The sequence below is a fragment of the Carettochelys insculpta genome, chromosome 33, assembly GCF_033958435.1.
Source record: "Carettochelys insculpta isolate YL-2023 chromosome 33, ASM3395843v1, whole genome shotgun sequence".
NCBI classification, from domain to species: domain Eukaryota; kingdom Metazoa; phylum Chordata; order Testudines; family Carettochelyidae; genus Carettochelys; species Carettochelys insculpta.
Window position 1 is genome coordinate 144,515 of NC_134169.1, and position 15,434 is coordinate 159,948.

General features: G+C 55.9%; 1 protein-coding gene across 1 annotated transcript in view; it reads right to left on the bottom strand.

The window, feature by feature from the left end:
- Nucleotides 1-15,434, bottom strand: part of LOC142005156 (uncharacterized) — a 74,169-nt gene that overhangs the window by 23,419 nt on the left and 35,316 nt on the right. The window contains exons 13-16 of the mRNA XM_074982844.1: nucleotides 12,748-12,824; nucleotides 12,141-12,204; nucleotides 11,537-11,663; nucleotides 3,419-4,329 (exon numbers count right to left, since the gene is read on the bottom strand). Coding sequence (XP_074838945.1) covers nucleotides 3,419-4,329; nucleotides 11,537-11,663; nucleotides 12,141-12,204; nucleotides 12,748-12,824 — 1,179 coding nt within the window. The remainder of the gene's footprint in view (nucleotides 1-3,418; nucleotides 4,330-11,536; nucleotides 11,664-12,140; nucleotides 12,205-12,747; nucleotides 12,825-15,434) is intronic.

The window sequence follows — 15,434 nt, forward strand, 5'->3', positions numbered from 1 at the left end:
AGAGACGACGATGAGTGGTGATGGCTGGGGACTCTCTCCTAAGAGAGACTGAGTCTTCCACCTGCTGTCCAGACCTGCAATCTCAGGAAGTCGTCTGCTTACCCAGAGCTAGACTCCAGGGTGCGACAGAGAGACTTCCAAAAATCCCCAAACCTGCGGATTATTACCCCCCTGTCCTGCTTCTCCTTGTAGTAGCCAACGGCAGAGCAAAGAACGACCTTCAGCAGATCCCTGCAGATTACGTAACTCTGAGAAGGATGATCAAGGCGCATGGAGGGCAAGTGGTGTTCTTGTCCATCCTCCCAGTTGAAGGAAGGGGTCCAGGCAGCGCCTGTCAAATCGTGGAGGTAAACGCATGGCAGCGCAGGTGGCGTCGGAGAGAGGGATTTGGTTCCTTCGACCCTGGGAGTCCGTTTGGGAACCAGGATTGCTAGGAAGTGACGGGACCCACCCAACGAAGAGAGGGAAGAGCACCTGTGCGGGAAGGCTTGCAAACCTAGTGAGGAGGGCTTTAAACTAGGTTTGTCGGTGAATGGTGACGAGCCCTGACGTAGGTGGGAAGGATGAAGGAAAAACAAAGGAGAACCCGTTTTGAAAGGAGAGAGTGGGCCAATCAGCTAATTATCTAAGGCGTTTGTACACAAATGCAAGAAACCTGGGAAACAAACAGGAAGAATTAGAGGCCCCGGCACAGTCAAAGGAGTCTAAGGTGGATGGAATAGTGGAGACTTAGTGGGATGATTTACATAACTGGAGCATGGTGTCATGGAAAGGTTATAAACTGTTTACAAAGGACGGGCAGGGAGAAAAGGAGGAGGAGTTGAGCTCTAAGTGAGGGAGCAGTGTGATTGCTCAGAGCTCCAGCATAAGGAGGGAGAAAAGCCAGTTGAGTGTCTTTGGGTTAAGCTCAGAGTCAGAAGGAACTGAAGTGATGTTGCGGTTGGTGTCTGCTACAGACCCCCAGATCAGGGAGATGAGAAGGACGAGGATTTCTTCAGACAACTAAGAGAAGTGTCCAGATCACAGTCCCTGGTTCTCATGGGAGACTTTAATCATCTGGACATTTGTTGGGGCTAACTTGCTGGTACAAGTGCTGAAGGAACCGACCGGGGCCGTGCACAGCTTGAGCTACTGCTCACAAACAGGGAGAAACTAGTAGGAGAAAAAAAGTGGGTGGCAACCTGGACTGCAGTGACCATGAGATGGTAGATTTCAGGATCGGACAAAAGGAAGAAAGGTGAGCAGTAACATACAGACCCTTGATTTCAAAAGAGCAAACTTCAGCTCCCTGAGAGAACTGATGGGCAGGATCCCCTGGGAAGCTAATATGAAGGGAAAAGGAGTTCAGAACTGGCAGTACTTTAAAGAAGTCTTACTGAGGGCACAGAAACAAACCATCCCGATGCACAGTAAGAAAAGCAAATATGGCAGGCAACCAGCTTGGCTTAACAGGGAAATCCTTGGCGAGCTAAAATTCAAAAGGATGCGTGTATGAAGTGGAAACGTGGACAGTTGACATAGGAGTATAAATATATGGCTGGAGAATGCCGGGCAGTAACCAGGAAAGCAAAAGCACAATTGGAACAGCAGCTATCAAGGAATGTGAAGGGCAACAAGAAGGGTTTCTACAGGCGTGTTAACAATAACAGGGTTATCAGGGAGGGGTGAGGCCATTACTGGATGAGGGAGGTAACTCGGTGACAGATGGATGTAGGGAAGGGCTGAAGTATTCAATTTTTTTTTTTTTGCCCCTGTCTTCACAGACAAGGTCAACTCCCAGACTATGACACTAGGCAATGTAGCATGGGAAAGAGGTGGGCAGCCCTCGGTGGGGAAAGAACAGGTTAAGAGCTACATAGAAAAGCTAGGTGCACACAAATCCACGGGTCCAGATTTAATTCATCTCAGGGTACTGAGGAAACTGGCAGATGTCATTGCAGAGCCTTTGGCCATAATCTTTGAAAACTCGTGGAGATCAGGAGAGGTTCAGGATGCCTGGAAAAAGGAAAGGAGGACAATCCAGGGAACTATAGACCAGTCAGCCTTACCTCAGTCCCTGGAAATATCATGGAGGAAATCCTCAAGGAATCTATTTCACAGCTCTTGGAAGAGGGGAAACTGATCAAGAGTAGTCAACATGGATTCACCAGGGGCAAGTACTGCCTGACCAGTCTGATTAGCTTCTATGACGAGGTAACAAGCTCTGTGGACATGGGGAAGTCAATGGGTGTGATATACCTTGACTTTAACAAAGCTTTTGATACAGTCTCCCACGATATTTTTGCCCACAAGTTAAGGAACTATGGATTGAATACATGGACTGTAAAATGGACAGACAGGTGGCTAGACAATCGGGCCCAAGGAGTTGTGCTCAATGTCTGGTTGGCAGTCAGTTTCAAGTGGAGCGCCCCAAGGATCTGTTGTAGGGCTGGTGCTGTTCAACATCTTTATTCATGACCGGGAGGAGGGACTGGGTTGTACTCTCAGCAAATTTGCAGATGTGGGGAGAGGTAGATATGATATTTTGGAGAGTAGGGACAGAGTCCAGAGTGACTTGGACAAATTGGAGGACTAGGCCAAAAGAAATGATGAGGTTCAACAAGGACACACGTCGCATGTACAGACTGGGGACCGACTGGCTAAGTAGCAGTACAGCAGAAAGGACATAAGAACATAAGAATGGCCATACTGGGTCAGACCAAAGGTCCATCAAGCCCAGCATCCCATCTGCCGACGGTGGCCAATGCCAGGTGCCCCAGAGAAGGAGAACAGAAGACAATGATCAAGTGATTTATCTCCTGCCATCCATCTCCTGCCCTTGTTATGAAGGCTAGGGCACCATACTTTATCCCTGGCTAATAGCCATTTATGGACCTAACCTGCAAAAATTTATCAAGCTCTTTTTTAAACCCTAATAGAGTCCTGGCCTTCACAGCCTCCTCGGGCAAGGAGTTCCACAGGTTGACTGTGCACTGTGTGAAGAAAAATTTCCTTTTATTAGGAGCAGCATTTCCAGAAGCTCTAGAGAAGTTGTTATTCCCTTCTGCTCATCTCTGGTGAGGCCACACCTGGAGTATTGCGTATTGAGAGGCTGTTCTCAGAGGTGACGGATGGCAGAACAAGGAGCAATGGGCTGACGTGACAGAGGGAGGAGGTGTAGGGTGGCTATTAGGAAGAGCTACTTCCCCAGGCGGGTGGCGCAGCACTGGAAGGCGTTGCCTAGAGCGGTGGTGGGATCTCCATCCCTCGAGGTTTTTAAGTCCTGGCTCGGGTGATTTAGTGGGGGTTGATCCTGGCTTGGGCAGGGGGCTGGACTAGACGACCTCCTGAGGTCCCGTCCCGCCCTGGGATTCTATGACCCAAACCCTGCCTCAAAAGTTGGTGTGTGGGGAAACAAGCCCATTTCTCAGTCCTCGACCAGCCCCTCCGAGGTGGCAACCCCCGGACAGCACCTCTGGTGACACACGCGGGCTGAGCTCTGGCGGAAGAACTTCCCGCACTCCGGGCACTGGTAGGGCCTCTCCCTGGTGTGGATCCTCCTGTGTCGCAGCAGGTGCGAGCGGCGAGCGAATGCCCTCCCGCACACGCTGCACTGGTAGGGCCGCTCCCCCGTGTGGGTGCGCTGGTGTTTCACGAGGGTCGAGCACCGACCGAAGCACTTCCCGCACTCCCGGCACTGGTGGGGCTTCTCCCCCGTGTGGGTGCGCTGGTGCTGCACAAGGTTCGAGCGCTCAGTGAAGGTTTTCCCGCACTGGCGGCAGGGGTGGGGTCTCGCCCCGCTGTGGGTCCTCTGATGTCGGACCAGGTGGGAGCTGTGGCTGAAACTCCTCCCGCACTCCCAGCACGCATAGGGTCTCTCCCCCGTGTGGATCCGCTGGTGGTTGAGGAGGTTGGGGCGCTCCGCAAAGGCTTTCCCACACCGCCGGCACTCGTGGGGCTTCTCCCCCGTGTGAATCCGCCGATGGTTCACCAGGGTGGAGCTCCGGGCAAAGGTTTTCCCGCACTCCCAGCATGCGTAGGGTCTCTCCCCTGTGTGGATCCGCTGGTGTCTCAGCAGGTGCGAGCCCCTGCTGAACGTCTTCCCACACTCTGTGCAAGTGTGACCCCTCCCTTCCGCGGGGAGGCACAGCCGGGGGGTGGCTTCTTTTAGGCCCCCGCGAGTTTCCTGATCCCCAACCGATTTACCAACTTCCTCCTTCGCCTGGTTTCGCTGGTGCTTCGCTGGGCTCCCGTGGGCTTCTCCCTGATCACAGCTGCCACTGATCCTCGGAAACAACGCCCTGTCCTTCTGAGGGTTCTGCTCCCTGGTCTCACGCACCACCCCAGCACCTGCCGGGACAGAGAGAGAGAAAAACCTCAGAGGAGAACTGGGAGTACAACTGGAGGGGGACAACATGGGAGTGAGTCCCCCTGAAATCTCCCCCCGCAATGGGGGGGCGGGATTCTGCATCCGGTTCCCACCGAAATACTGCAGGAGAAGGAGTTACTGCCAGGAGTTAGGGTCCCGGAACGTACAACTGTCAAGTAATTGCAGCTCAGTCAAGTGATTAACGCCAAACAAATTGACTCAATTGAAAAATACTCACGACTGGTTGAAGCTTTAATCCCACTGTTAAGCAGCAGCAGGCCAGTTTAAATGCACATCGAGCATTTGAATGGTTTATTTTTTCCTGTATTTTCAGATCTACTACGCATTAAATTACACCACCGGTAACACACGAGTTGTTGCCCCACTGATTCAGGGATGAAGACACCCAGGGCACAGTGTTCGCTTGGTAGGTTTTTGTAAGAAAACTGACCTGTGCTGCGAAAAAAAAAGGACTCATCTATTTCAGTTCATCTCGCCCAAGAGCCGTGGGGAATTCTCTCTCTGGGGAAGCTGCAGCTGGCGTGCGCGTTGTCTCTTTAGTAATGGCACCCTGAGCCAGAACACGACAGACCTTTCGAACCTCCCGGTCCTTTCAGCCCTACTTCTTGGTCAGCCAAGACAGACAGGTTTGTGTAGGCGCACTGGAAGTTATGCCCCCTGTAAGCCGGCACAGGCATTTGCATGGAGCTGCTGTTGCAAGGTGTGATGCGAGGTCACCCTCTGCAGGTCGTCTGGGAGCTGCGGCAACAGTTTTTTGCCCTGTAACCATTCAGGGGGCTGGATTCTGTTGCAGGGCTCTGCTGGTGAGTCACCTGGTCCCTGCAGGCCCTTTTACACCCCCCATCCCGCCGCCCTTGAGCAGTGCTCTGCCTAAGCCACTGAGGGACAGAGAGAAGACAACAGCCAACTTCCCAGCTCCCCAGCCTCGCAGTGAACCGGGAGCTGCAGAACCCAAGCTCATTCACATGGGTCGCTTTCTTCTCCACATGGGGGACATACCCAACAGCCTTTGTTCACCCCACTGAGATTTTCCCAGACGCTAGGCATAAAACAAGTTTAATAACCACAGAGGGAGACTTTCAGTGACTGTAAGTGGGACCAAACAGATCAAAGCAGATTACGCAGCAGATAAGCAAAGCCACAAGTCAAGCCTCGTGTCCTAGACAGGCAGGATGTGAATTAGCAGTTTCTTACCCTGAGGATACAAGCAGGTTTGGAGACTCTTAAGGCACAGATGTGACAGGCTGAACCTCTCCAGTCCAGTACGCTCTCACCCTGCAATACCTGTAAGCCAGCAGGATTTTAGTCAGCCAGGTGACCACTTATCACGGGTGTGGCCAAGTTTCCCGGGGGCCCGTAAAGTTCCTTTGCAGCCACCAGTCCCGGCTCTCAGCGTTCTGTCCTGTCCTGTCACTTCACTGTAGTCTACCCCTAACTGTCTTCTCAGAGCCCCACAGCGGTGGAAGGGCTGAAAATGCTGCTAGACAACTCTGACCTCCCACAGTTCAGCAAGTTCTCTCACCCGGCACTGGGTACCAGATTAGAGAGGTTCAACCCGCAACGGAAGCTACAGCTATTCGGCCACGTCTGCACAATGGGCAGCCTGAAGAGGAGACGCAGAGCCCCCAGAGAGCGGGTAGATGATACGGTAGATTGGGGCGGAGCTCATCTACAGAAACTAAGCCACTCTGCACTGGCCAGGGAGAAATGGAAGGAAACGGTGAGGGAGGAATCAGACACCAACAGGCGCTGAGCCCACAGTTGTTGATGATGAGGAAGAACCTGTATCAAGTGGTGTCGTCACACGACCTTGCATACATTGCTGGCCCACGGTGGTCATTACCGACAGGCTGGCTGAAATGTTTGTGGGAGGCTAATTTAGTTTCTAGGAAGGCTAAACCCTTCCGTTATCGGTACCCGGGATGAGAATTAACACCTTGAGGTTCACGGATGATAGTGTTGTCATCAAGGAAGATGAGGCGAAGTTAGCGAGAATGGTGCAGGTGCTAAACGAGGAAGGGAAGCGGTGTGGACCGATTATGAACGTCGATAAAACAAAAACAATGGTACTTGGAGGGAAACGGGGGGAAAGATCAGTGCAGACGGGATTGACCTAGAGAACAGAGAAGTTCCCGTATCTGGGGAGCAACGTGGCATGCGATAGAGACTGTAAGAAGGAAACAGCGACTAGAAGAGTGAAACCAAGGGCGAGTTTGAAGGCGACGGATCAGATCTGGAAAAGGAGGAGATCACAACGCTGAGCGGCTTGAAAACGTGCGTATGCAGCAGCGTGCTGTACGGCCGTGAGCGATAACGGGAGACTTGAAGAGAGGGATATTGTCGTGCAAGAAGAGTTGTTACAGAAAGGTTCTGGGAATAGGATGGGTGCAGAAGGCCACCTGTGAGGAATTCTACAGGAAGATGCAGCCAAAAGAGAACCTGCTGCAGAAGGTTGTACAATGGAAGTTACAGCGATTCGGGCACAGCTGCAGAATGAAGAATCCAGACCCTGGTATTCGACATAATGGACGGTTCGAATAGGAGAGGCAGAGCCCCTGGCGAGCGGGCAGATGATGTAGTAGATGGGGAAGGAGCTCACCTACAGAAGCTAAGCCACTCTGCACTGGACAGGGCAAGATGGAAGGAAATGGCGAGGGAGGCACTGGGCACCAACGGGCGCTGAGCCCACGGTTGTTACTGACGATGATTGAGCCCTTCCATGGTCCATTGTCTCTCCTGAGGGCCATCAGCGATATGTAGCTATTTCATTGTGTTACCTGAGACAGAAGGTGTGAGCATTACCCAGCGTAAGCCGATTTCAGACACGGGTGCAGAGTCAGAGATCCTAGCCCCCACTGTAAAAACGATCCGTGCAGATAGGATAATCCTACTCAGCAAATGCCACCTCTTCCACAGGCTTCTCTTCAGGTGCCTCACAAACCTGTCCTAGTTCTACCTCTGTGGCGCCTGGGGAGGCCGGGTCCCACAAGTGCCACAGATGCAAAACACCCGTTCACCTCTTTGGGCGTCAGCGCTCTTTTTGATGAGGCAAACATTGGTAACTAAAGTAACATAAGGTGAGAAACGGCACACGCTGCATTCTGTGCGGTAACGGAGAGCAACAGGTAAGAAAACGTAGGGGAAAAGAGCGTCCAAAATATTTATAAGACTTTTAATTGGCTACTAACAACAGCACTGTTAAATCTGCAGTTCAACACAGCACATTTTTAGAACCCTGTGATTAACTGCAGGTTTTTCTGCTCGTTTCCACGCCCGGGGAGGAAGCTGCAAGCAGCATCTGCCCTGAGGCTTAGGACATCAGATGGGGCAATCCTCAACCCAGAGAGCTCTCAGGGTCTTTGGTGGGAATCCCAGCTGTCTCCTTCAGGCACAGCCAGTTTAATGTCCCCTCACCTGCACAGGTGCTGCTCAAGATCTCTCCTTCCTGGAGATCAGGGGCCCATCTCGCTCTCCCTTGCCCCGCTGGGAGAGGGCAGCAGGTTTGGACATGGGAAGCCCCGCTCAGGGGAAAGACGACACACGTGAAATTACCTGATTCGTGGGATGTTTGTCAGGCACAAAAGTTCTATTACAGTAAACCCTCGGGTGACGCAGGGGCTGCTTCCCTGCAACCCACGCGTCACTCGAATGCTCCCACCTCTCGAGGGGAGCTGGGAACCGGGATCCCATGGGCTTACAGGAGCCAGGAACTGAGCAGCCCACCAGGGCTGGTCACTCTCCTGTCGCCAGAGTGGCGGGGAGCTATGAACCTGTTTGGAAATAGAAAAGTTACGGGGCCAGCTCCCCAGCTGCTAAAGGTGCCAGACACTGTACTTACAAGGGGCCCTTGTCTACTGGGAATACACAGAGCCAGAGATCCACACCCAAAGGGGTTACCACGATCCAGAGCAGTCCCACAGGTCTGAGGGAAGACTCCAGGCAGAGGGGAGTCCCCTGGAACTCACTGACGCAGGCGGGCCCAAGGCGTGTGCGGGAGCAGGAAAGAAACGAGGCCTGACAGCTGAGGGTGGCGCTCAGAGAGACGAGGAAGGGCACAGACAAGCCACTAGCCCTGCCAATCACACAGACACCCTGCCCCCAACGCCCTCCTCCAGCTGCTCTCCCCATTCCATGCCTCCTGGGGCCTGGGGGTCAGGCCCTCCTTGGGCCCTCTCCCAGCACAGGACAGGAGGAGTCTGGGGGCCTGTTGGGAAGGTCAGATCAGAGCGAAGTGCTCAGAGACAGGGCAACGTGCCGTCCCAGACTGGGGCTCTCGTGTGCCCAAACCAGTCACACCGAGCACTTCACTTCCCTTCACACACCGGCCAGCAGAAAGTCACAGGAGCAATTCACTTGCACACTCCTTTTAGGATCATAGAATCACCGGGCAGGAAGGGACCTCGGGAGGTCATCCAGTCCAGCCCCCTGCCCAAAGCAGGATGAACCCCAGCTCAGTCATCTCAGCCAGGACCTCGTCCAGCCGGGACTTCAAAACCTCCAGGGATGGAGAATCCACCACCTCTTTAGGCAATGCATTCCAGTGCTTCACCACCCGCCTGGGGAAGTAGTTTTTCCTAATATCCAACCTACACCTCCTCCCTCTTCAACTTCTGACCATTACTCCTTGTTCTGCCATCTGACACCACTGAGAACAGTTTCTCACCCGCCTTTTTAGAGCTCCCGTTCAGGAAGTTGAAGGCTGCTATTAAATCACCTCTAAGTCTTCTCTTCTGTAAACTAAACAAGCCCAAATCCCTCAGCCTCTCCTCGTAGGTCTTGTGCTCCAGACCCTTTATCATTTTTGTTGCCCTTCGCTGAACCTGCTCCAACAAATCCACATCCTTTTTATACTGGGGGGCCCAAAACTGGACCCAATATTCCAGCTGTGGCCTCACCAGTGCCGAATAAAGAGGAACAACCACTCCTCTAGATCGGCTCAAAATGCTCCTCCTAATGCACCCCAGTATGCAGTTAGCTTTCTTGGCTACAAGGGCACACTGTTTACTCATATCCAGCCTTTCATCCACCATTACCCCAGGTCCCTTTCCATTGTACTGCTGCTGAGCCAGTCGGTCCCCAGCCTGTAACAATGCTTGGGATTCTTCCGCCCCAGGTGCAGGACTCTGCACTTCTGCTTGTTGAACCGCGTCAGATTTCTTTTGGCCCAGTCCTCCAGTTTATCCAGGTCCCTCCGGATCCTATCCCTACCCTCCAACGTATCTGCCTCTCCCTCTAGCTTAGTGTTGTCCGCAGACTTGCTGAGGGTGCAATCCAGTCCCTCATCCAGGTCATTAATAAACCAAGTCCTGGGGCACTCTGCTTGAAACCGGTCACCATCCAGACACCGAGCCATTGACCACGCCCCTTTGGGCCCGATTGTCAAACCAGCTTTCTATCCATCTTACAGTCCACGGATCCAATCTATATTTCCTCAACTTATAGGCACGAATTGGGGGAGACTCTGCTCCTCCTTCTGCCACCACCAGCCGCACTCTGGCCACAGCCAGCAGACCCAGGGAACGATTATTCCCCCCTGCTCGGCACTGGAGAGGGCACATCTGGACTATTGCATCTAGTTCTGGGCCCCTCAGTATTGGAAGGATGTGGATGCATTGGAGCAGGTCCAGCACAGGGCAAAAAAATGATTCAGGGGCTGGAGCACAGGACCTCTGAGGAGAGGCTGAGGGATTGGGGCTTGTTTAGTTTACAGAAGAGAAGACTGAGGGGTGATTTAATAGCAGCCTGTGATGGGGTTTAGGGGTCCCCACGCACTGCACCCCATCCGCAGGCAGGAGTGACTCTCACTCAACAGGTAGAATAGGAAGTTTATTAGGCGACAGAGGCCCAGTTTCTCACAGAAGAGTCAGTGCAGCAGCCAGAGACAGTCATTCCAACCCGTCCTGGGGAGAGGAGCCAGAGGGGTGCCCCTCTGGGGTGTCGCTTCCCCCTCGCCAGGCTGGCTGCCTTCCAGCTCCCTCTCCCCCCAGCCTCTAACTGCCCCCTCTGATTCAAACCCAGCTCGGCTCCTCCCTGCTCTTTGTTCAGGGCAGAGGTGTTACCTGCCAGCTTAGGTTATAGCCCCAGGGTCACCCTTAGCCGCTGGGAGCTGCTCTGCTTGTCTCTGACACATCCAGCCTGAGTCTCACACATGCACTCCCCCCACTCCATCACACAGCCTTCAACTCCCTGAAGGGGGGCTCTAAAGAGGAGGGCGAGAGGCTGTTCTCAGTGGTGTCAGATGCAGAACAAGGAGCAATGGGCTGAAGTTACAGAGGGAGAGGTGTACGTTGGATATTAGGAAAAACTATTTCCCCAGGCGGGTGGTGCAGCACTGGAATGCGTTGCCTAGAGAGGCGGTGGATTCTCCATCCCTGGAGGCGTTTAAGTCCCGGCTGGACGAGGTCCTGGCTGGGACGACGTAGCTGGGGTTGGTCCTGCTTTGCGCAGGGGGCTGGACTGGATCACCTCCTGAGGTCCCTTCCCACCCTGGGACTGTGTGATCTCCTGGCTGTGGAACGGATCACTCAGCAAGGACTGGGAGCTGCTGCTAGCGGGGCCCCCAGCTGGGCTGCAGGGCTGCCGGAAGAGAGGAGGGACCAGGTGCAGTGGCTGGGAAGAGCGGTGGCCGTGACTCGGAGACAGGCGCGCAGCGACGGCCCTGCGTTTCCCACCTGTGTGGGACACGTTTCCGTCAGCGCACCGAGGCCCCGGCCAGCGGGACGGCGGCGCACGCGCTCGGCACAGGGAGCGCTGCCGGCAGGTCGTGCTGCGTGGCCCAGAGGTGCGCCCGGGCGTGCTTTAGCCACGAGGGTCGCCAGACGTCTCCTGCCACACACGCAGGGATGAGCAAAGGCGGCGACTCGAAGGAACCAGCAGGGCTGGGGTAGAAGTGACCGGGGGTGGGGGGTGCACTTGAGCTGGTGTTCTAACGCTGGCCAGGAACAGGCAGCCTCTGGCCCCTACAGAGGCCTAACCCAGGTCTGCCTTAGCACAGAGAAGCTGTTAGGCTGGGTGATGTGCTGCTCCCCTGCCCTGTTCCCAGAGTCTCGGCAGCACGGAGACTGCTGCTGCAGGAGTCTCCGGAGAGGGGTGGGAACAGGGCCGCGCCATGGGGATGCTCAGCTCCGCATTTCCCCCTCTGAGGTCGGCGGGGACAGGACTCCTTACCCAGCGAGGCCACGGACTCGTAGTTCTCACGCATGACGGCCCTGTAGAGGGCTCTCTGGGTGGGGCCCAGCAGCGCCCACTCGGCCCTGGTGAAGTACACGGCCACCTCCTCGAAGGTCACTGGCCCCTGCAAGAGCAGAAGTCCAACACTCAGCACCTGCAACCCCGCCAACGACGGGGACAAGGACTCCGCACACTGTCCCAGCCCCAGCCCGGCAGCGTAGCTGGGACGCAGAGAAAAACAGCGCGTCCGTCTGGCAGAGCGAGGACATTTCTCACTCACCGACGGTGCCCACAGCGGCTGACCCGGGAGACAGAGCCCCCAGCAGGAGCCAGGGCGGGCGTCTCTCTGCCTCTTTGTGCCTCGCTGTGGCCTCTGGCAGGTTGGGTCGGAGCTCAGTGCCAGAGGCTGCTCCCTTGCCCCAGCCCTGCCCGGTGTGTGTGGGAGTCCTACAAATCAGGGAATTCCCACCCCTGGAACCCGAGGCTCTGCTGCAGGTTCTCTCACACTGTGGGGCTGGCCCGTCCCCTCCCACCTGCAGACGCCCCCTCTGCCCCCCCAAGAGGGGCCCTCCCCCGCCGGCAGCTCCCGGAGAACCCCTACCTCCGCCAGCTCCTCAGCCGCCATCTCCCGTCCCCGGAAGGGTGCAGAGAGCCGGCGCAAACGCCTGCAGGGGACAAAGGGGACAGGTCAGAACCGGATATAATGGGAACGCTGGCACAACTTCTCCCCCACCCCCGTCCCCCGGTCTCAGCCGGCGTTTTTCCGGGCAATGGCGGGGGCAGGACAAAGCACGAGCCCCTCCCTGACTCTGGAGCCAGGTGTGAACCCAACCCAGCGCTGGGGGTGGGAGGGGAAGAGCTCCGGGTTCAGCCTTGACGTGGTCCTGGCTGCACGTCCTCGGCTCTGGCTGCGGGCATGGCCCCTGGTTCAGGCGGCAGCCATGGGGCTTCTGGCCCTGCCACAGGGTGGGAGTAAATGGTCAGTTCAGAAGGTGGGGGGAGGGGTGCACCCCACGGGTGCCCACCAGGACGGATCCTGTTCACCAGCGACAAGGGAAAAGGGGAACCAGGGAGATGTCGAAATTTGCAGAGGAGACCAAGCCCGTTTCCCAACTGGTGGTACTTGTCGCCTTGGGGGCACAGCGAGGTCTTCCAGGGGAACATCATCTCAACCAGCTATTTGCCCCGTTTCACGACAGGCTACGTACCAACCACCACCAAGGCCAATGCAACTTAAGAGTTCATTCAGCCGATGGCTCGTTTCCACTGCTTCATGCACGTTCCGCTGAAGCGCCACTCAAATATTTCTACTCCAATTCGTGGACCTGACGATAAGATGGTGGAAAGTCTTCACGTTGTCAGTAGTGGCCTTCTGTGATAATTTGTGCACGTTTTTGTAAGGCAGTACTTTTCACGTGAGGTGTAACCTGCTGATATGCAAAACCAATCTGACTCCTGGAAAGGGTACGGTAATTTGGAGAGGTCAACTGGCACTTGGTTCAAGACCTCCGATGACCTTAGGACCACGTTTCTCCAGTGGTGGTCGACATGTGCCTGTTGGGATGTGTGAGAGAAGGTTGAGGGTACTTACAAATCTCTCTTTTGGAAAAGGGTACTTTAAAAAAAAAACGGGTTGAGAAACACGGGACTACGCTGGGCAACAAAACGGCAAATGAAACGTAATGTCGGTGAACGCAAAGGCGCGCACACGGGAAAAATAACCCCACGTACACATACAAACGATGGGGGCTAACTTAGGTACAAACACTCACGAGCGAGACCCCGGAGTCACCGGGGGCAGTTCTCTGACAACAGCCGCTCCCTGTGCTGCAGCCATCAGAAAGGCAAACAGGATGCTGGGGTCATTACAAGGGAAAGAGAACAGAACACAGAATATCTTTCTGCTTCTCTGTAACTCCTGAGAGATCACCTGTTCTGTTCACGCCCTCTGGCGCAGCTGGCAATGGCCTCTGTCGGCCGACAGGATGCTGGCTACATGGACCTTTGGTCTGACCCAGCGTGGCTGTTCTTAGGGGCCGAGCCCCTGCGCTGGCTGTGCAGCAGTGGGTGCTGCTGGGCCCAGATGACAACCCCCCAGCCCGGCCTGGCTGCAGCCAAGTTCACCCCAAATCTCCCCTGGGCTCCGGCTTCACTCCCCCACATTACCTCTAGACCTGGCTGTCTTCCTGGGCCCACATGTATCCCCCATCCCGCGGGGCTCCTGGTGACAGACTGGGTCACGAAGATGACAGTGGCAGGGAAAAGAACTGGGACCCCAAGGATGCTGTGGACCCAGCTGGACGACCTGGACTTTGCTGACGATCTGGGACTTCTGTCCCACGGCCACCGACAGACACAAGAGAAGACATCAGACCTGTAGCTTCAACATCCGTAAGGGACAAACTGAGACCTTCAAAATCAACATCCGGAGCCCAGAGCCGGCGCCGGAAGAAGCTGAGAGCTTCACAACCCTGGGCAGCATCGTCAATGAAGGCGGGGGGCCGATGCTGATGTGAGCACGAGGGTTGGGGAAGCAAGAACAGCTGTTCTCCTCCTGACAAACCTCTGGAACTCCAAGCAGGTCCGAGCTCAGACTAAGCGCAGGGTATTCAGCTCCAGCGCCAGATCAGGCCCACTGCACGGGGCAGAAACTTGGAGAACAACCAAGAGGACCATCCAAAAAATTCCAGACGTTTATCAGTAAACGGCCTCTGTAAAACCCTCCGGATCCACTGGCCACACACCATCAGCCTCTGAGCCCCGCGGCAACCGATTCACCAACTCCCTGCCCAAGAGGAAACGCAGAAGAGAAGACGGCGACGGATGGGACCGAGCCTTGGAAAACCAACCACCAGCAGCACAAGACAAGCCTTCAGCTGGACCCCACATGAGAAGGGAAAAGCAGGCGCCCAGGAAACACCGGGCGTAGAGACCTGGAGGCAGAGACGGGAAGCACCTCCCCCTCCAGAGAGCCTTTGCCCTGGGCTTGCTGAGAAACCAGACCCCACCAGCACGGCTGCCCACCAGCCGGCTCCCAAGCTCGCTGGGAGGCCATGGGAAAAGCGAGCTGCGCCCGTCGGTATCTCTAGTCGCCCCTCCTACCTCATCACTGGGTGTCCGGCCTGGACACAGGCCGCTTCTCAAAGCCGCCCGGCTGCTCCCAAGCGTGCCAGAAGAGAACCCCTCCCTGAATCACCAGGGTTTAGCGCCGCACGCTCCCACCAGTTCAGCAAAGGGAGAAGCGTCGGTACGACGACCGGCAAGAGCGGGAGGGCTACACTGGGCAGCCACCACAGCTTCTGGTGCGAGACCCCTCTGTGAAGGAGAGGGGACTCTGCCGACCCAGGCGCCTGCTAGAGAAGGGGTGACGCACAGGGGCGTGGGAGGACTTGATTCCCCGGGTAGGGAGGTGTGCGTTTCCTGATGCCCGGCAGTGACGCCAGCTGGGGACCTCAGATTCCGGAGACACACCACCAGCGCGCGGCTGGTGAGGGAGTTTCAGCGTGAGGACGTCCCACATGTAGACAATGGGGCGCCCGGCTCTCTGTAACCCAGGCAGCCAGGTGACCCCGTCCTTCCCTGGGAAAAGGGCAAGGGCAGCAGCGGGGGCCTGGCTGGTGGGAACTGGAACTTGGAGTGGAAATGGGCTGTGGAGTGGGGTGGGCTGGTCTGGCTGCAGAGGGAGGAAGGGGGGCCGGGGCCCCTGTCCCCAAGATGGATTGTACCAACGGCTCCTGGTTCCTGCGCCGACACTTCTGTCCAGCGCCGCGTCCCTGTCGCCTAATAACCCCCGTGTCTGGCTGTGCACGGGGGCAGGGGAGGGCCTGGGGACCCTCCACGCCGCAACAAAAGGAATTCAGTCAAATACAGGGGGGGCCAACTGCCTGGGACGTGC